This window comes from Perna viridis, chromosome 7 (genome assembly GCF_037379345.1).
Source record: "Perna viridis isolate PV_CMFRI_1.1 ecotype Kerala chromosome 7, ASM3737934v1, whole genome shotgun sequence".
NCBI lineage: Eukaryota > Metazoa > Mollusca > Bivalvia > Mytilida > Mytilidae > Perna > Perna viridis.
Window position 1 is genome coordinate 1842264 of NC_142451.1, and position 23077 is coordinate 1865340.

Consider the following 23077-nt stretch of genomic DNA (forward strand, 5'->3'; position numbering starts at 1 on the left):
AAAGGTTTTTGGTTATACCCCAGCTCAGACTTCTTTTGATTTTGTGTTTTTAGTCAAAATGTCATTATACTAACTGCATATATTAATTTGGGTAACCGTTTTCTGCTATTTCCTCAATGAACAGTACTCATTCTCTTTGATTTCATGTTCTAACCCCAATTGTCCAGGGATTCTCCAATCGGCCACAGAGCTAATAATGGTATTAACTTGTGACTACTTTCTATGAAAAAAATCATGGGAAACTTGGTCAAAGTCTTTTGTAAAGGGTTCAAGTCAGAAACCCAAAACTCAATCCAAAACTTCTTAATAAGGTATGGCATCTTGCGGTACAACTTCATAGAAATCTAAACACTTATACTCAAATTACAGTATGAACATTGAATGTATTCAGACAACAACATGATACTATTACACAATAGCTAAGTTTTTGTGGTCATATAAAAATAAAACATATCAAAAGGAATTTGGCATCAGTAGATATAAACAAATATGAAAACAGGTGGAAGCATTTTTGAGTTTTAGTGTCCTGTGAGATAGAAAGATTAACAGAATACTGTAATACATCCCTTCCTAAAAGATGACAGTATTAAACAAGATGCTACACATAGCCACATGTCAACACTGACACAAAAAAAAGTGCTAATTTCCAAAACTCCTGCAAAATTTGTCAAATCAAAATGGCAGAAAGTTAGCACCATATGGTACCTAACAATCCTTCAAAACTTGAACAAAATTCAGAGTGGATTTTGAGTGTGACAAACAGACACCAGCATTTCTATGTCCCCTTCCACACAGGGGTGGGGGGACAAAAATATTATACCCTATACATACATAGGAGGTTGCAAGGCATGAGAAAACAAATAACTAAATGTCATATTAATTTATTTCACATGAAAAGAAACAAATAACTTAAATCAATTTTAGTGCAAGAGATTCCTGTTCTTCTAATTATGTTTTGATCTTGAAAGGCATGTCTTTATTTATAATGAGAGACCCGATTATAACAGGAAGACATTCAGATAAACATTCTAACTAGAAAAAACATTTCATTTACCTTGCAAATTTACATTATTGTCAACAAAGGTATAATCCCATACATTCTGAAATGAGAATTTAATACTGAAAGGGGGGTATCTTTATAGCTTAAGATGACAGTAGTAGCAACTGATAGATATCTGTCAATATAAATGAAGACATGCAAATAATTAGTGAAATTCAGAACACTGTCGACAATTGGACCAAATTTATATAGGATAGTGCACACTCAAAAAGAAAAGCGTGGTGTTTCCTTGTTAACCCAAATTCTGTTTTGTTTTGCCAACTGACAATAAAAATATGAATTTTATGGAAACCAACACCTTCCTAAAAATAATTTTCTTAGTACTAAACTCATTTAAAAGATAACAAAAAATACATATGTATTAAATCTAAGTTTATAAGGTTAGTGTTAACATGTCATACCATAACAACAAAGGAGGTATCCTACAATTTAATACCCTTTTCTGGACAAAACAAGCCATTCAAATTTGTCCATCACCTGCCAATTATACTTACTTGAAAATCAATTAAGCAATACAAAATATTGGTACCATAATTAGTATTGCTATAAAATGGAAAAACAAAAACTTCATACTTCAAATCAGACTAAAAATTTGTTTTCTAGAATCTAAATGTGATCAAAACCAGACCTCTATGGTTAAAGTTCACCCCCTTTCAGTGAAGACCTGAAACTTACCCACTTTAACAGCATTCTAGCATTAGGAAAACCCTGACTGTCATTGAAAACAGTGCATCTTAAGATTATGAACAGTGAAAAAAAGTATGCAGGGACATTGGATAATCTATGTAATGAATTATAATCTTAAGATTAAACTGGATTTGGACAAATTAATCCATGTACCTACTCCTAATGGTGTTCTCTTTCTTTCCAAGAAAGCAGACTAAAATAATAGCACAGAAACAAGCACTTTTATATTATACAGAATTGACACACAAACTAAAGCTTAAATGAAATAATAAAAACCTTAAATAAATACACAGAATTAAAAATGTACATTGCACAACTAAGATATTTGACGGCACAATCATTGCTGTGTCAAAATTTAGTACATATTCATTGAAGATGTAGCAGGATCAAAACCATCCAAACGAGGAAACTAAAAACTGCTAGATTTGAGAAGTATCCATGAAAAATACAAAGAAAAAATCTAACACTAAAGATTCTTTATAGAACAAAAGGAAGTGAATAGGAAACCAAAGTAAGACAGAGTAGCAGATACAAAACTATTAAGAATCAAATAAATAATGATGAAATTACATGTACACATTTCACTTATATTCTACTAACAGAAAAACAGGTTATCAAAATTATTCTAGGGTAATGGCTGTGTTAAATTTTCCCATCAAAATACTTGAGAGCCTAAAACAAATTAGACTTTCATTCTAACTGGATTCATTTCCTTTTTCTTATTTGATAACAAATTTGCCATTAATGCAGTCAAATTTCAGAATTGAAAAAAAGTCCTGAAAATCCAGCTACAGAATAAAATGAATTGTATTTAACAAAATAAATACAAGCTAAAATGCAAATTAAATATGAACACAAGAAGAACGAAAACTCAGGGAAAGCGAGTGCATTAGAATCATTTATACTTGAAGGGAATTTATATAATAGATCAATCAACTGCACAAAAGTCAGTGCAATACCTTCACTAGTATGAAGGATATATGTATTTATGAAAAAAAAAGTCCGAAGTGTAAAAAAAAAAACTCCATATCCAGTAGACGGCACAATGAGATGAAAATATTCACTATACCATAACAAAATTAACCCATTCAAAAGTAGTCATATCATTTCATATATGTATGAAATTAAGACTGCCATTAAAAGAGTTCAAATTCAGAACAATAAATAATTTTTTGCCAGTAAGGAATTCACCTGAATAGTTGGTTTGAACATAACAACTCTGTGGGTTAAAAAAACACTTCTGTTGGCACAGCTTCTACATGGTGTTAATACACCAAACTGAAGTGTCCAATGAATGGCGGGAGAACTCTCAAAAGTACAGATAAAATCAGATGCTGTCACACAACAATCTGCACAGATTGGTAAAACTTCTTCATCCAATCATTACTGTTTCTTAAATTGTCTCCCTTTACGATGAGAAAGAGTTACTTCCCATTAAATTAAATAACAAATCCAGCAGTGAGAGAAAACTATGCTAAGTAACTGTATGTGTCTTTCTGTCCATCAACACGTTCCAAATATTCCTTCTCAATTAATATGTCTATACATTTCTGGAAAAGTGAATAAAATTTCAAGTTAGCAATCATGGAATATAGTATAATATTTTTGTGAAGACCATCAGGTCTGAGTAAAAAAAAAGTTTTTTTTTATATTCATGTTCAGTTTAAAATAATACAAAAGAAAACATTTGTTTCGTCAATTTTGACAAAAGCTCATAATCAGTAATATAATTTTTTATAGTTTTTTTTTAGGATTAGGATAGAAAATGCTCAGCCTAATTTGTATAACAAAAGTTTTTGATAAGTCTTTATTAGTTTGTTCTTATACACCATCAAGTAGTCATAAATAAAAGAATACAGCCAAAAATACCAATGAAGACATCCTCACAACTTAAAAATAAAATGCTTCACAGGGCACAGCTTGATTCAATTGCAGGAGTCAAACCCTGAACAGTTGGGGCAAGTATGGACACACCATTCAAACTAAATACAGCTTTTAATTTTGATTAAGATTAGATATTGGGTAAAAGATAAGAATTTCACCAGAATTCAAGCCATCATTTATTTGGCCCCTTATTCATAAATGGTTGAAGTCAAAACCTCCAAAATCAATCCAACCTTCCTTTGGTGGTATGACACTTGTGATACAGTTTCAAAGTGATTCATTACTTTTAAAACACAAATGATTATCCACAAATAAAAAAAAGTGTTTCTGGCCCCTTTGTAGCCCCTTTTTCTTGCTTAGCTCAAGTCACAACCCCATAGATAAATCCCAGTCTTCCTTTGGCAGAATGGCACCTGGTAGTAAAATTTATATGAGATAATTTAATTTTTATTGAAGTCAAAACAAAGGGAAAATGCTTCTTTAAAGGTCCCTTTTTCCTCCAAAATTAAGTCTTAACCCCCGAAAACCAATCCCAGCCTTTCATTGGTGATATGGCACCTTGTAATACAATTTCAAAGCAATCCAAATACTAATGGTCAAGTTATTGTTTGGACTTTAGGAAAATGCATGTTTCTTGCCACCTTTTACGCCACTAATTTCTAAAATGTTCAAGTCTTAACCCTTCAAATCAATACAAATCTGAACAGTGTGGTATAGAATATTGTGGAACAACATCATAGACATTCCTATGCTTCTACCGGAGTTATAAATTCTATGCTAGTTTTATGGCCCTAATTCTATAATGGTTTGGACCATAACCCCCGAAATCAATACAATCGTACTTTTTTGATTTGGAACCTTGTCATAATATTTTATAACGATCAACCAATATTCAAGTTAATGCATGAAAACCATGTGTCTATTTGTTAGGACACAGATGATGACAGTACCATTCCATCATCCACCACACAAAATTTTGCGGTGGTATAAGAACTAATGCATTAATTGAACATAAAGTGATACCCTGCCACATTATGTTGAAAAAAGGGGACGGCAAGATGTTCAAAATTGCACAACTCGAGGACGACTTTTTAAAGTTTTGCTAAAAATTTAACTTAACCTGTATTGTATTTAACAATTGTGTGAAGTTTCAAAAAAAAAATTCATTTATCTGTTCTCAAGTTATCATCTGGAAACTGTCAGGGGATGGATTGACAGAAAAATTTTTGGAGGGTATCACATAATACCTCACCCCTTTGTGTGGTGGGGTATATAAAAAATCATGTTAACAATGAGCGTAGACCCATGGTTACAGCCAGTGTAATTTGACTAGATCACATTAACAATGAGCATAGACCCATGGTTACAGTCAGTGTAGTTTGACTAGATCACATTAACAATGAACGTAGACCCATGGTTACAGTCAGTGTTGTTTGACTAGATCACGTTAACAATAAGCGTAGACCCATGGTTACAGTCAGTGTTGTTTGACTAGATCACGTTAACAATAAGCGTAGACTCATGGTTACAGTCAGTGTTGTTTGACTAGATCACGTTAATAAGCGTAGACCAATGGTTACAGTCAGTGTAGTTTGACTAGATCACATTAACAATGAGCGTAGACCCATGGTTACAGTCAGTGTTGTTTGACTAGATCACGTTAACAATAAGCGTAGACCCATGGTTACAGTCAGTGTTGTTTGACTAGATCACGTTAACAATAAGCGTAGACTCATGGTTACAGTCAGTGTTGTTTGACTAGATCACGTTAATAAGCGTAGACCAATGGTTACAGTCAGTGTAGTTTGACTAGATCACATTAACAATGAGCGTAGACCCATGGTTACAGTCAGTGTTGTTTGACTAGATCACGTTAACAATAAGCGTAGACCCATGGTTACAGTCAGTGTTGTTTGACTAGATCACGTTAACAATAAGCGTAGACCCATGGTTACAGTCAGTGTTGTTTGACGAGATCACGTTAATAAGCGTAGACCTATGGTTACAGTCAGTGTTGTTTGACTAGATCACGTTAACAATGAGCGTAGACCCATGGTTACAGTCAGTGTAGTTTGACTAGATCACGTTAACAATGAGCGTAGACCCATGGTTACAGTCAGTGTAGTTTGACTAGATCACGTTAACAATGAGCGTATACCTATGGTTACTGTCAGTGTAGTTTGACTAGATCACGTTAACAATGAGCGTATACCTATGGTTACTGTCAGTGTAGTTTGACTAGTTGTGTAGAAAAGTTACAGTACATATTAAACACTAAGCCTACCTTGATCACAGGTACTCGAGGTTTAAATCTAGACGACAGTTGGTTTAATACTTCTCCTAATAACTGTTGATGTTTTGATGTCTTTCTCATCTTCATTATACGAACTATGGCTGCCTACATGAAATAAAAGAAATTCAGAAGTCAAAACAGCAGTAACTACAGGTAAAAGTGGGGACAGCATGAAGTAAATAATTAAAAAAAAAACTTAAGCATTATTAAACAATTTGAGACCTTTTATATGGTCTTTTTAGCAAATAAGCCAAAAATATAAGAATCATTCATTTAATTGCTTTGTACAAAAAACCAGTTAATTCTCATCCTTTAGTTCTTTTCCTTTTGACAAAATAATTGTGCAAGAATTCATCTACTTCACAGTTGGCCATAGTCTTATACATGTTTGATTTTTTTTTTAAATTTAAGGGAAGTTTAACATAGATCAACAATAAGTCAAATTTAATATAAGTTTTCACCTATAAAGGAGAACTTGTCTTCAAAGAAAACATTTAAGGCAAAGTTTTGCAGTGGACTTCCTGGATGAATTGACCTTCTTGAACTGGAATAGCCAAAGGTTAATACCAGTTTTGCTAAGTGAACTAATCTATTCAGGGATGATTTTATGAGGTCCACAAACAAAACGGAAATTGGCAAAATCAAAAGTAAATATACAGTAAAAAAAAAGAATTGTGACCATAAAATCTGGATTTGAAATAGCGGAATTCCGCTCAAAAACGAAAATAAATCACCCCTGATCTATTGCATTAGTAACACTAGAGCTTTATCTCTGTGGTCATTCATTCAGCTAGTTAAAACAGCTGAAAGTAGGAAATTTTTACCTACAGGAAAAAGACATAATAAATGAAAAAGCTTGAGCTCCTTATAACTTTGGCCAGATGAAAGTTGAATAACATTGACTTAATGGTGAACAGCTAAAGCTGTATTATTTTCGTATATTTTTTATAACTAATGGACATGTTCATACTAAAACTAAACAAAGATTTAGACTAACTTTATTTTTTATCAAAATTACTGAAATTACAATAATAAAATACAAAACGGATTTCAGAAATCTGCATTAGCTAATGTGAAATAAAATTATTAAGCACATCTATTGTTACATATATTAAAAATTGCAAACTTTGCAACTGGATGGTCAAATTATCCAGAGTGTGTCATGACTTTTTCCCTCTAAAATATGAATACTAATAGGACAAATAATTGGAAAGAGTGAATAACCAAAATATTATCACAAGTGCCGAAGAACAACAAGATTTAACATGTATGCAAAACTTGTTCCACGCACAAGTTAAGTCGTAATGCCTTCTGGGCACGAGTGATTATATTTGGGTTATTCACAATAACAAATTAATTATTCTATTTATTATATAGATTTTCTCCATTATTTGTTGCTATTTTCAACATAAATTTAAAATTTTGTGAAGGGCGGATTGATATTCATGTTGTGACGTTTTGGCGGGAGAAAGTGTGAAATTAATTGGGTAATTTTTCCATATGAAGGAAACATTCCCCTACAGCAGCATGAAAGAAGTTGTAATAGAATAGTGTAAGCTCCATTGTAACTCATTTAGCAACAGTTATTTACCTTGGGCTATTCCAGTTCAAAATGGTCAGAGGTCACAGTCACATAAAAAATTATTTGCTCCACAAAAAAACTCTGTACAAAAGATATGACCATCTGTAAAATAAGTCATTTCAAAACTTACTTTTTCACTCAAGAATAATTTGTTTAGCATAATAAAGACTGGGGTAAGGTACCTGTATAAGAAGTTTCCTGTCTTCTTCTATATGTTTGTGTGTAGCCTCTTGTTCAATTTTCACCTCTGTTTTCATAGGAACATTAATATTCACTCTTAATTTTTTACTGAAATAAAACAATGGAATTACAAAACTAAGATTACAAAACTAGTATTATAATAAAGTTCCACAATCAAAACAGAATACATACATGTATAATAGTGTATGTAGGTCAATGGTTCAAAGACAGGGTACAGCTTGGTTCATTCTGAACAGTTAGGACATGTATTGTCACAACATATAAATGTAATAGAGGAGAGTGATTCTGACCTGAACTAAGCTGTAACAGGACTCTACAACTAGAATACAATTTCACTTAACTTTTTGCCCATAAGTCAGTAAAATGTTTGTTTTGGTCCCTTTTTTGGCCCCTAGTTCCTCAAGTCATAACTACACTTACTTTTTATACCCAAAGAAAAGTGATAGTGCAGATGAAGGATTAAGATCATTCTCATCGTCCTCTGTGATAAGCAGTTTGGATTTGAGCAGGATCTGTAAGACTTGTTGTAGCATGTCCTAAAAATAATAATCAATATTTTTTCATATGTGTAACCACAAATAAATAAAGACAGCAATGAATGAACCTCATATCTTTTCAGCACATGTGAGTGATTTTATGTGATGTTGAACTTGTTGAATTTTTAACTTCAGTGTGATCAGGAGGTAGTCTTTCTTCAAAGGAATGATAAAGGACTTGAAAAAGTAACAGAAGAGGGAATTAAGATCAACCTTTACTTGTAAATCTTTTTTTCTAATAAAATGTTTCATTTCATGAATGCAAAAACAAATTTTCTATGTTCTCCCCACCATAACTTCTCTGGTTTAAGTCACTACTTATTTTGATAACCAATACCTAAATGAATTACCTATATTGAGTGGATTCATATTTTCGCTAATGAGAAACAATTTTTTATATATACTTCTATATGACCATTAATTTGACCCATTAAGAAGACCTGAAGTATTCATTAGAGCTAAGTAGAACTGGAGATAGGACAATATAAAAATCCAGCTAAGAAACAACATGTTAAAACTCCTATTTTAGTATCAGAAATTTCCAGTTATAGAAAAAGAATTAGAATGATGTAGGGACCAAAATTCCACAAATGAAACTCCAAACAGATATTATCAAAAAAAAAATTAAGAGTCATTAGGAATCAAAATTGAAGTTCCTGGACTTTTCTGAGAGTCTACTTAAGGACAAACAAGTTCTTCAATGAAGTATTAATGACAGTTATAGTTCCAGGACCAAGGTCAATGAATTTCTAAGGTCCTGGACCTTTTTAAGATGGTCTAAACAAATTCTTCAATGAAGTATTAATGACAGTTATAGTTCCAGGACCAAGGTCAATGAATTTCTACAGTCCTGGACATTGGAATACCCCACTAATTTGAACCCCTGGTCAGTTTCCTTATCATTTTAATATTTAGTAACACCAGGACATTAGTATGATATTAGTAAATCAGTATGAAATAGTGTATAAACAGACTGGTTACCAGTTTGATTTGTGTACTGTCTTGTAATTGTTGAACTGTTAATGCATCTGCTGTGTTAAACTGTAAAAGGACGGCTATTTGAAATGTGGAGGCCTGTAAAAAAAGTACTACATATTGAACCACCCGATAATTGTGCCACTACTCTGAAAGTTCATAAATACTTCAATTTGAGTTTTCAATATTCATTTTTAACTCAAAGAGATAAAAGTCAATGAATAGTAAATTAAAATGTAAGTATTTAGCAGATGACAGCCTCGTTACATATTTTTACCAGGCTCACATGTATATAAACATAGAATGTAAGTATTGAGCAGATGGTGACTGTAGCAGTCATTTGACTGTAAAATTACAAGTGACATAATATGCAACCTTTGTGTAAACTTCTCCTATTGCATACTACCTATACCACTGAATAGTTATTACATTATCAAAGGATACAAAAACATGTTTCCTGACTATTAAAATTATAAACACATTCAAACTTATTGACTTCAATACCTGCTAATTAGTAATATTTACCTGCAGTGTATATCTATTTTTAAAACAATTTGTGACAAGTTCTCCTTTTGACATCTGATACAACCAGTTTAACTTTCTACCACTGTGTCTGTTACTATAGAAACATGTAAATCTTTGGAAACTCCTTTCCATCTAAAAAGTAAACCAAAAGACTGTAATGAAGTTCATGAAATAAATAACAAGAAAGCTAAATAAAATTATCTCCCCTAGTAGAACAAAACAATTTGTTTACAAAATGTGTTAGGTTGATAAAAACCATTATTATCTACTGTATATACTCACAAAATAATTCAGATTTTTGGAACTAAATTTTTAACTGCTGAGAAGGGTTCCAACTTATAGACAAGATCTATCTTATCAAATAAAATTGTCAGCCTGAAAATGTCAAAAGCTTGATAATTGACATGAACGTGACACTGACATTAAACAGTCAGACGGTCACTGTTAATTGTGAATGTAAGTTTTAGGAAGACTGTCCTCGTCTTCTACCTTTTACATCTTAAATGTGATGCAGTAGAAGAATATTTGCTGTTTGGTCTTTATTTTGCCACAATACTAGCTTTTTATGATTTTATTCATATTTTCCACTCTGACATCCATTTTGTGTATTGATTTTTACCTGTACACACTCATATACCCAAAAACTGAAAGGTGTAATAGAAACATGACCCAATAATGTACCATAATTCATGACAAAAGTAATCAATATTTGAGTTGTTTATAACAATTATTTTATGAATTTCTTTTTTCCTAAAGACAAAACCTCTGAAATATCTTAAAGAGTAAGTTGTTAGAGTATCATACACTTTCTGTTTTATTCTTTGTTTTTTCGTGATTTTTATTTGGGTTATTGGTTGTACCAATATTAGAATGAAAGAACAAAATGGCCATATTAAAACAATTCTCATGGCTTGATTTAATTACTTAATACTATTAATACGACTCTGGCTTGTAATTATTTATTTCAAAATTTATTGAAGAAAACAAACAAGTATACTCATTGTAATTAAGGCATGTTAGCAATACAGCTGTCAGAAATCAGTTCGATTTATAAGCGGGTCAAGGTTAGGTTCCACTTTTTTTTAATGAAAAAGGAGGGGGGGTCTGACTTAAAAAGCAGATCGACCTATACTCAAGTATATATACTGAAACTTCACCTACTGTATTCGTAAGATCTGGCTTACCTCCTGTGGAAGTGAAAATGTACAAGACTGTTGAAATGGCCAGGACCCTGAGCTAAGCACCTGTACACTGAAGTCAACTGAAATAACAAATATAAAATGATTTTCAAATGATGTACAATATGATGCAATCTTTGATAGAGAAATTGCTGTAATTAGATGTTGTTTTTATTATCATTAGATATTAGAGACAACTACTAACAAAACTGTCCCCAAATTACTTATACATTATACATTTCTCAAAATTTTTGAAAATGTTCTTTTTTCTTTTTAACTAAGAATGGTTTATTTTCATTGTTCACTTAATTTTACTATTACTGTAACTATAATATCATATTAGACTATGTTATTCAGCTAGATTAAACAGGAACATTACTTTACGCTATGTCAGTTGAAATGGTCGCTAGTGAAACTTAGTGCTTAATATTATTTATAATGAAATAAAGGGTATATTGGGTATAATGATGTCAGATATGGCAATAATTGTTTGCATTATAAGGTCACAGAGTTCACAAATACAACATCCAATTCAATAACGACTTTTATTATGTTTTCATACATGATGGCGCTTGTGGCGAGTGCTACTGTGTACGTGTGGAAGTGATTTTACGGAATATAACAAACTTTTCTAAAACATAATGTTTAACATTTTTATTAAATATGAATTTGATGTTCATTCATGCTACTGAAGTGAATGAAAACAGCTGATACACTTCAGAATGTTACATGTGATTGTTTACATGATTTAAAGTGAGCAGCAAGCCAAACCCAGTAAGTCATGTGCTGCTCATACAGCAATCAAAAATAAACCACAGTAGAGGTCTCAAAGACTTTTCAGGGCATCATATCAGAATTATCAAATTAAACCTAAGTGAGCCCAATTTACCATCATCAAATTAAATGTATGAATACCCTTCTCATGAAATGTACATTCCTTTATAAATCAGCTGTAGTTTTCTGCCATAATCAGACTTACTGTCAAGTGGATCTTCTGAAGATTTTTTTAGATGTTCCCTGAATTGATCATTAAGTTCTTTGCTGACACTGATATCTTGAAACATTCTTTGTAGTTTTGATGTGTATTCAAAGCCACAGGCTTGCTGTAAGAAAAAAAGTATCAAATGTATTAAATGTTGAAAGAGAATTTTATGAAATGCTATGGAATTCTTGCGATTTGTCTAAGCAGATACAAATCATATAGTAATTGAATGTGGTCAGAAATATCATGTCAGGTAAAAGTTTTAATTGATTTGTTTGTTTTAGTTATCACATGGAAACTAAAGTGTGACACACAGTAAAGTCTGATAGATACGCTTAATTTTTGTAAAATAATGCACGTATATAAGTTGCACAGATGACTGATGTACATTCCAGTAACACTAGCAGTGATAAATACCTTAAGTTTAGAGATCATACTAGCTTCAGTGATACGAGTAAATACCTTAAGTTTAGAGATCATACTAGCTTCAGTGATACGAGTAAATACCTTAAGTTTAGAGATCAGACTAGCTTCAGTGATACGAGTAAATACCTTACGTTTAGAGATCAGACTAGCTTCAGTGATACGAGTAAATACCTTACGTTTAGAGATCAGACTAGCTTCAGTTCGAGTAAATACCTTACGTTTAGAGATCAGACTAGCTTCAGTGATACGAGTAAATACCTTACGTTTAGAGATCAGACTAGCTTCAGTGATACGAGTAAATACCTTTCATTTAGAGATCAGACTAGCTTCAGTGATACGAGTAAATACCTTACGTTTAGAGATCAGACTAGCTTCAGTGATACAAGTAAATACCTTACGTTTAGAGATCAGACTAGCTTCAGTGATACGAGTAAATACCTTACGTTTAGAGATCAGACTAGCTTCAGTGATACGAGTAAATACCTTACGTTTAGAGATCAGACTAGCTTCAGTGATACGAGTAAATACCTTACGTTTAGAGATCAGACTAGCTTCAGTGATACGAGTAAATACCTTACGTTTAGAGATCAGACTAGCTTCAGTGATACGAGTAAATACCTTAAGTTTAGAGATCATACTAGCTTCAGCATCATCACTGGCAGACATATGCTGTACCAATCTCTTGGCCAACATTTTACTGTAAAATTTCTGGAATACATCCTTATCTTCTATATACTTAAAAACTATCATCTGTATAACAATAAAAAAGCAGGATTAAAACTCCACTTTATATACTCAGTAAATCAGAACTTAACAGAAAGAAATTATACAGCATTCTAAACCAGACAGATCATCTGATCACCAACTTTATCTTATTTGTTTCATTTATGACTAATTCTATTCATCTGATGTAATCTTTATAAATGTTTATACATGTTTATACTTACCACTTGATTTAAAGTATCCTCTAATTCAGCTTCCTCAGGGTTCTTTGAACTAAATACAAATGATTGAGGTACTCAATATTTAATAATCAATGTACAGCATATATCACGATGGTCATTTAGTTTTTTAAGTAACTTCTCTTCATTCTTATTATTTTCTTTTAGTTTTGTGAAAATATTGAATACAGATGACACTACAGTTTTGACATGTAACTGTTGTGGCAACAACCCCTGCTACATGACACTACACCACTGACATGTGACTGTTGCGACAACAACCCCTGCTACGTGACACCACGGTATTGACATGTAACTGTTGTGACAACAACCCCTGCTACATGACACTACAGCACTGACATGTAACTGTTGTGACAATAACCCCTGTGACATGACACTACAGCACTGACATATAACTGTTGTGATAACAACCCCAGCTACATAGATTTTTTTCTTGTACCATGACTAAGATTTGTAGAAAATAATGTTTATCTATAACTGTCGATGCATTATGAACATGAACACTTACCTCTTTTTAAGTAAAAGATCACAGTATCTGGCTAATAATTCTGGTGATTTACTTGATGAGCTGGCCATCTTTGTCACTGAATTATTATTGATAAATCTACCACATGCCTGTAATCAAATAAATGAACAATCTGTAGATTTTCCCTTTACTTCACAATGTTAACTACATCATTAATATTTGTAATTTATCTAACAATATTTTTTTTTAAATCTTAAGACAGAATCTTCAAAAAGAAAATATAAACTTGATTTGGTGGTACACAAAATATGATAGCCTCAAACTATGAGTTTGGCCAAATATCCAAGATAATTATTACCGGAGTAGACAGTGTATTTTACTGTAGTTACTTACTTTATCTAAGGCAGCCACAAATCCTGAGTCATTACTGAATGCAGTCATCACAAGGGCATGGTATTTTTTATGGACATCTAATATTGTCTGTACATATATTTTTGGGTCCTGAAAGTAACAAGAATGTCCCTAGTATAACAGACATTAAAGTGGACAGAAGTCTAGGATCTAAATTTTTCAATAAATAAAACTTTTGGACAAGACTTGTTTAAACAGTACTTTCCATACCTTTTCACAACAAATAATCCTCCAAAATCTAGATAAAATATTTTATAACACTATTCTTAGCTTTAGAAAAATAAAAGTATCAAGAAAAAAATATCCTTACTACCCAAATTTGTCATGAAATTATCAGTCCATATCTAAGAATTGTTTTTTAGTGCAAAATTACCATGGCAAATGCAGAGCTAAGATTAATAAATAATTAATTAATCCTGCTTTTTTAACTTACATTAAGACCAGCTTCTCCACATTTATCAATAGCCTCCATTCCTTGGTTATATATATGGGTTTCTAACAAATTCTTCAGCTCACCCAAACCATCCTGAATCCTAGACACTAACTGGTACATTCTTCCTAAATCTATAAAATAATTATAGTTTAATACTCAAGAAGTCTGATAATTACAGGTATGACATTAAAAGCTCATCTAATGCCAGAATAATCAACATTCAACAATTAAAGTTCAATGATACGTGTCAAAATGACAGCTAAATTTTCAACATAGATTATTAGTAGAGGACAACCCAACTTTCAATTAGAGTAAGTAAAATTTTCTTCAACCTGCCCAGATATGACAAGGCTCTCAAAAAGCTAACGTCAGTCCCTGTAACTACTGTGTTAATGTACCATTCAATTTACACGAAAATAAATGGCTGACCAGATTTACTTCAGAACATGTCAACAAATTACTTCCAGTTCCATTGTGCAAAGTTTGAATACAAAGGCTATGCCAGAATAAATGGTATAGTTTTATTTGGAAAATTTGTTTGGGCCTGAATTCTCTCTATTTATACAAACTAGCAAAAAATGGTACATGAACAAAAATTTTTTCACCTTCATTTTTATCATCATGAAGCAGACTCTGGAATTCACAGTGGAAGATTTCTAGATGTTTTTCGATGAGAACCTTTTCACATTTCCTGGCTAAGATATCCTGTGTACTATCATGAAGGTACGACTGTACTCTTTTGTATTCTTCCATTAATCTGGCTTCAGCCTACAAGAACCAAAAAAAACAAATCATGAAACATTATCATATACATCATCTGTAATATGCATGTACATGTACTACTTCATCTTGTGACAGCCTGTAAGAACTCATAGTTTGTTTACTGTCTACATGTATTCTTCTCTTCTATAATTTCCAAAGCTCATTTTAATAATTCAATTTCCATCCAAGTCTATCAAAATAAATTTTGACTAAACCCTCTTCCTGTATTTTTTTTCCATTTACACAGGTACAGTAACAATCTTCCATTTTTAATTGTCTCGGTATAATTATACTGAAAGTTAGGAATCCAACACAAGGTATATGTATAGTATGGAAATGTTTCAATTTGTTTATTGTCACTTCATGTTTATTCATGTTTATATAGGAAGTTAGGATTCTCACACTTAGTACAACATTCAAATATCACTTTTCTGGCCACTGAATAGAGTGAACCATACAAGGTACTAAATTTAAATAGCAACCTTACTATTTTCTTGTCTTTCTGTATTCACTGGAGGAAGTTGGAACTCTCACATGAGGTACAACATAACAATCTTACCTTTTTCATATATTCAGTGACAGGATTCTGTCTCAGAAACTCTGTACTTTCTCTGGTATAAAATTGTTCAGTGTCATCCAAGAAAGGGTTTTCAAAATGTTCTTTATATACACTCAGAGTTGGACCTTTGGTTGAGGGATCATCCTCATTTAAACCAAGCTCAACTAAAAAAAAAAATAAATTTAGCATTAAGCTTCTTGTATATTAGACAGTGATCATTATAATATGCTAACTGATACTTGATGTTTTATTTATTTTCAGACAGTTGTATATATTATTATAGCATCAGGACACCTTTCCTTTTCAAAAAGTCTCTTTAGAATGACAAACAAGGAATCCGTCTTTGCATTTAATTCATTTTCAATGTTCTTTAGATTTGATAATCAAACTTATTAACTTCTGAATACTTATCATCCATACTATAGAAATATAATAACCAAAAGCCAGTTTTTTTTACTTTGTTTTTGTACCCTTTTTTTTTAAACAGAGAGCCTTGTATCACAGGAACTTTTTGCAAGATGTCATCAATTTTGTACTTAAATTTTTCAAGGTTCTTCTCATGTCACAAATCAATATCAGAGAAATAAAAACTTACATGTTATGGTGAAGTATGACCACTACATCAAGTTTTCAAAATCATATATAATTTAATCACTTTATATAACTATCTTTCTTAAATCATTAAAATTGCCTCCCTTCAGAACAATTCTTACCATAACAGTTAATAACACCACTAACAAGTCGTGTATTTATAGTTTCTCCATTTCTTTCTTTCTCAATCAATTTAAGCACTGCATTTGTGACTTGTTTATTCAGAGGCTTAAACAGATTGTCTCTCCATATAATTAATGCAAGCTGTAATAAGAAAATAAATAAAAATGTTGGAACAACATACATAAGGAAACTGGTATCAAACAATCACTTAATACTGCAATATTACTGTGAAAGTATCATTGTTCATGGGGTATCAATTTTTGTTGATTTTATGGATCTGGTAAACTAAGAAATTTGGTTCCCAAGGAAAAGGAAATATCCAATTCAACTGTTAGATGGTGTCGTCAAAACCATGAATTCAAGGGCCTACAAACTAACATTCTTCCCTGAACCACAAAAATTGGTACCCACGAATAGAAGTACTTTCACTGTTTGATGAGGTTGTAACTACCACACACATTCAGTGTTCCCTACAACTTTATAAAAAGGCAGGATAATTCAGGTAAAAAAGGACATTCTAGCTTGCTTTGAAGGCACATCATGCAAGTATTAACATCTACACATACGGAAAATTTACAGAAAAGGGCAGGACAGATCAAAAATGGTACCCCCAGAAAATAATCTGTAGGGAACACTAGTATTACATACTGGTATACTTTTGCTGTTACAAAGGAGGTTAAGGTGTTCTTCATGATGCTTAAGTCCCAATTTATCAACACCATTGTTCAAACTAATTTATTTGCCTTAGTGTTTAATTGTAATGAATACATTGCACCATTGGTATCAGGAAAGCCATAACAAGACAAAGAAAATATCAAATTACATACACAGACATGGTAATACAGACCCAACTAAAATGTGGGAAATTGTTGAAATCAGAAGTCCACATATGGTAAAAAAAAGAAACGTAACAATGAATTCTGGATTTGAAAAAGCGGAATTCCGCCTTAAAACAGAAAAAAAATCATGTCTTGTAATAGTCTTCTACCAAAGTTTGTGTGGATAATTTATTGAATCTCTGCTTGCACAAGCTTCTTGACTTAGTGAAAAACATTTGCTTTACTGTTTTCATATTTTTTTGTTTACAGAAAAACATTTGCTTTACTGTTTTCATATTTTTTTGTTTACAGCAAATCAAATATAGTAAAAACAACTAAATCAAAATAATGACATTGAACACAAATGTTTGTTGCAAATTTTTAAGAAACTTACAGAATATATTTCGTAAATGCCTTTCGTGCCTTCATCACATTCTCTGCGCACCCAGTGCCTGTTAAGGTAAGCACATACCCCATTTAACACTTTACTGGAGAACTGATAATCTTCCCATTGTTTGGTATAGAAAGATAACACCTGTTCATCTAATAAATCTTGTCCATCCTAAAAATTACCATGATAGTAATAATATTCAATATTTAAAATAATATCAAGTACTAATGATTTACTATTCTCATGCATGAGTCAGAACTATGTCATGCACAGGATTTCATTAATAAGGATTGACGTTTTTACTTGTTTTTAACTACATGGCAGATAATACTTATATAACTAGAAATATATCCACAGCTTTTACTACAGAGTTTACTTTCCTACTTTTTTTCAAATTTCAGCTGATGTAAATTGAAGGGATTAACAAATTATGCACAGAAGTCACACTTGATGCCTGCCCTGCACGTCTTCATATTATTATCTAAATTTTCATGCCTGAATAGCCAGACATTCAACAATATCTTTTAACTCATTGGGTGTTTGATCAGAGAATATCTACTACACTGGAGTCACCTGAAAATTGTTTTTTTCACAACTACTAGGCATAATCGCACATATAGCACTCCATCAGGGTATTATAGAATCTTAAATGATATAATCTAAAGAGTTATCTTCAAATTTAACCAGTCATTCTACAAAGATCACACATGGTGTTGCACTGATCATCAAGAACATCAAGTTACCGGTTGTTTGGGGAGCTTCGATTTGATTATTGATTTCAAGATATTAAGATCGATTCATTCATGTCTTAAAATATGACAATTTTGTCTTTATCCTTCTTTTTGAAGTGATCTTTTCACTTGTCTGACTGGACAATTATCTTTCTGTTGACAAACAAATTGTTCTATTTTAACCATAACACGGGACAATTCTATTTGTTGTCTGTCAGCCTGGATTGCACTGGCCTCAAGTCAACACATGGCTTTACTGATGATGATTTCACACATTTTCATAATATATAACAATATCCAAAGTAATGGAGGCATTCTATGGTACTAAGAGGTCAACCTAATCAAACTCCCAAATCATCTGTCAATGTTGACACAACGAACATTGATCCAGAAATTTTTATCACTTCCAAATATTAATCATACATACCTTCAGTACTGTAACCAGATATGATTTTAGAAAATCTTTCAGTCTTTTATACAGTTCAAATCCAACAAACTGTGCACCACCAGTTGGTGGTTTCTGTCGTCTGCTGACTTGAGCTCTTGAGGTTGATTGTTGCCCTGCCTGGCCAGATTGATGAACACTGGTACAGTAATTATATACATGACTGGTCAATTATTAAGGATAAGATAGTATTTAAGTCAAAATATAAAAGTTTCAGATTTTGGTCAGACAAGAAATGACTGAAGTTAGAAGTCTTAATATGTTGCATGGATCTTCATGACGGTGAAATATAGAGTAATAATGCTGGAGTAGTGAAATGTACATCTGTAATAAATCAAATTTGGAAAGAGATGAAGACTGTTTACTGCATAAGCTAATACACTGTATCTACTATGTGACAATAAACAATCCAAATATACACATACATGTACTGGTATACATGTGTATGTATAGTAGAAAAGTATCATGTTTTATGTGTCAGATATCAATACAATATTTATTTCAACATTAAATTTATATATCTAAATTTTGTGATATCAATTAGTTACATGTATTTATTTCTTTTATGAAAGAAGTGAAGATAAATGTATCCAGATACTGCAGGAATATTCTTACCAATGTCTTATGGCCTATGAGCCTGTGCTTTTAGCTGCCCAAAACAAAACTGTTTAAAAAATCTAAGGAGTAAATATTTCTTTTTTAGAATTACAGGTAATCATTTAATTGTCTTCATGGCACAGCAACATGAACAAGTCATTACCATATTTTGGTGTGTAAAATGCACACATTTTACATAGAAATCATTTCCAGACCATGGGGTGCATATTATGCATCAATACCATGTATAAGAATTTGCCAAGAAATGAAAGATTTTCATACAAGAAAAAAATGTGAACAAGCAAACTGGAGGTAAAATGTTACAGAAACTAAGTCGATCTACAATGTATTCATCAAATAAATCTATGAATTTTAATTTTAAATAATATTTTCTTGAAACCATGATGGAATGTCTTAATAATATGTTTCAGGCAAAGGTTGTACAATATTTCCTTCTTAAAAAACCTGGTAAGAGATTTACATGAAACAACTAAAAACAGAAATGTAACAAGTCCTACATTGTATTTTTGTCAAATCCTCCTTACTACATGAAAATGCTTTTGCAGCAGAAAATAAGCATTTGGAAACTAATTTTGGTTATTTCTAACAATTTTCTACCTTAAAGGTACGTTTTAACATGAGAAATCGTGAGATTTGAGTAACAACCAAAACCAGAAATGTATGATTTTCCTGACTTTTGATTAAGTTTTATAAGTCACTTCATACAACCAGTGGCAATTTCATCCTGCTTCCAAATTCAAATTATCCAATTCATGGAGCTACAGATCTAAAATGCTTTTTTTAGTGTGAAGATAAGTTCCTTTCTTCACATTTTTGAAGGATGCATCAAGGTAAATAAATTGACCGATCAAGTGCAAAATCAGTCCTTTGTCTTACAAATTTCTACTGCAATTTAAGACTAAAAAAAAGCTTTTTTTTCCCTCATTTGGACCTTCAAAATTGCACTTTATACAATACATAAATGTGCATTATACACACCAATATGTAGTAAATGAATTACTTATATATTGGGCAAGACAAAAGGAGACGAAGACAACCAAGTGTACCATTCATTTACAAAAAGGATACGTGTAAAGTTCCATGTATCTGTTTCTTGCCATACTTTGTCGATTGTAAACATGCTTTATGCCACCTCTCAAATCATCCCAAATTTGATCAAGTCCAATCTGTTTCAATCCATGTGGATTTTGTCTAGAACTAGCCATTCTGTATAAATAATACTGTCCTTAGTAATAATTGATAAATTGAGGTTAACTTAGTTTGCAGGCAGTCTACAACACCAAAATCAGTTCAAGTTCTTCCCATACTTCAAGGTCTTTATTTTCTTTACTGATCCTAAAAGAAAACAAAAAAAGAAAAAATTATTCCAAGCATACAATGCACAATGGTTTTACTATATAAAAACTTCTATTATAACTTATGGTTCTGAATATGGTTTATGTGACTTTAAACTACACTTTAAGTCCCTAGATAAGACACACAAAATTTTATTTTTAATTATATCCTTTGAGTTTATAGTAAGTCATTTAACAAGACAGTAAAGGGTAAACTAAGTACACTAAAGAGTCTCTTAATGTATATGACTGTATTATACTTTACAAAATATATATGAAATTTACAATGTTACAGATGATTCATATCAGAAGTCTTGAATCTGCATTCTTTGAACAAAATTGTGAAACCTTTGTTTGATCATAAAAATGACATTTTAAAGACAGGGATTATACCACATTCTAGTCAATATTCATTGTTGTGATATGAATTATCATGACTGATTGTATGACTATAGCTACTCACAGTTTGGTACATAGTTATACACACTGAAATTACTTATACATGTATGATAAATATTTATACAAGTGATGTCTATACATCAAGTCTGGACCATGCCTCTTATGTGCTCTTTCCAATAAAATATTTAACTGAATACACGAATTTGTTCTTAATGTGGTGTGGTTGATGAGCAAATGTGGGAAATTCTCAATATACACTTTCACAAAGAAATTTTTTTTTGTTCTTAACAAACCCTACCTAGCATAGTGTATATTGAGCATACTCAAAGACTTGCAATGTCTATTGAATAAAACCAAGATCATCACCTGATACATGTGATTACCTAATCCACATTTCTTTTCATGAGACGTTTTGATTCTATAATAATATAAATTTAGATGAAATTCTTTCCTGTGAACAGCTTGATATGACTGCAGAGGTCAAACCCTGAACTGTTGGGGAAAGAAGAGATGTACATACCATACAATCTTGATACAGCTCTGCTATTAAATATTTGATGAAGGATTAGAATTTAACCAGGATCAAAAGGGCCCCTATGCAATAAAGAAGTCATACTGCAGTATCATCATATCTGGAGTCAGGCTTGTCAAATTGGCACCAGTATTATCATATACATGTACTTGCATCTTGAATAACAAAAAACACTGTTGTGTTGACAGCTTCTAAAATATCAGTTTCTTTAGTTTTATCAAATATAACGAGAATAGGTATGGTATATATGTCAAAGAGACCACAACCCCACCTGGATGAAAATGTCAGCCCCAAGGCCACCCATTAGTTTTCAATGAACATCAAGGAAATCCTCATACCACAGGGCAGACTATGTCTGGCCCCAAAATATCATTATACACAGGTACAGAAAAAAGGTTAACCCTATCTACTCAAGTAACATAAAAATAACTAAGTTGAAAATGAACAAGACATACAGATATTCCAGACTTGGGACAAGCACAAACAAAATGCAACGGGATTAAAATACTTTGGTTTGGTCACAACCCTCACAATTTTAAAAAAAAATTTAATACATGTATATGTACAGTCAGTGTATAGTCATGAAGTTGACATGGAAGTAAATTGATTAGTACACTTTTAGTCACTTTATTGTTGGAAACATTAAGTTTATACAGTAATATATAGTAAAGGAGTGTTCTGTTTAGCAACACAGAAAAATTACATTGATGCTAAAAATATCCTACTACATCAGAAAATGAGAGAGCCTATTTTAGACTTAGAGGAACCTGTTGTTGGTTTTCTTCCAATAAGTCATTTTGTACAAACTTTTATACCCTAAAATAATTTGCTGCTAAAATGCATATTAGGCCTGATTGTGATACTCGTTCAAAGTCACAAAAAGTAATGTACGAACTAACATAGTTCCACTAAAGGAAAAATCCGTTGTTTCAAAAGATCATTCAAAATGGCGACCTTCGATTCAACATTATTGAAAAGATGAAGTTCGAACTCACGAAGAACACCAGTCACATTTGTGATATCAATAAAAAGCAGTAATACATACACTTATTAAAGTTACCCGTCAATATACGTCACCAATTAAGACAGATGAATTTGTAAGAATACATCATTATGAATCAACAGATATTGACCTCATGCCGATTGTCTCCCTTCAAAAATTCCCCAAAGAGG

General features: G+C 31.9%; 1 protein-coding gene across 4 annotated transcripts; it reads right to left on the reverse strand.

Moving 5' to 3' along the window:
- Positions 1–865: 865 nt before the first annotated feature.
- LOC148610911 (cullin-1-like) lies at positions 866–23074 on the reverse strand. 4 transcript variants are annotated; one of them, XM_088590802.1, is made up of 20 exons: positions 22950–23074; positions 20708–20974; positions 19004–19184; positions 17849–18016; positions 16636–16777; positions 15923–16086; positions 15207–15369; positions 14602–14732; positions 14151–14258; positions 13800–13906; positions 13277–13325; positions 12948–13079; positions 11901–12024; positions 10928–11004; positions 9744–9875; positions 9225–9317; positions 8128–8243; positions 7689–7794; positions 5916–6029; positions 866–3297 (listed from the first exon to the last, which is right to left on the reverse strand). In XM_088590802.1, exons 2-20 carry the CDS (start codon positions 20842–20844, stop codon positions 3217–3219), a joined length of 2325 nt encoding a protein of 774 aa, XP_088446928.1. In that variant the 5' UTR covers positions 20845–20974; positions 22950–23074; the 3' UTR covers positions 866–3216. The 4 variants fall into 4 exon arrangements, with proteins under 4 accessions (XP_088446928.1, XP_088446931.1, XP_088446929.1 ...); XM_088590805.1 differs by having other exon boundaries at positions 23038–23054; XM_088590803.1 differs by lacking the exon at positions 22950–23074 and adding an exon at positions 22804–22855.
- Between the last annotated feature and the right edge of the window lie 3 nt (positions 23075–23077).

Coding starts and splice junctions, on each gene's coding strand:
- LOC148610911 (XM_088590802.1), bottom strand. CDS start 20,844: ATGGCTAGTTCTAGACAAAATCCACATGGATTGAAACAGATTGGACTT. Junction 13,326..13,799: donor GATCTTTTACTTAAAAAGAG/GTAAGTGTTCAT, acceptor ATTTGTATTTAG/TTCAAAGAACCCTGAGGAAG. Junction 3,298..5,915: donor CTCGAGTACCTGTGATCAAG/GTAGGCTTAGTG, acceptor TCACTTTTCCAG/AAATGTATAGACATATTAAT.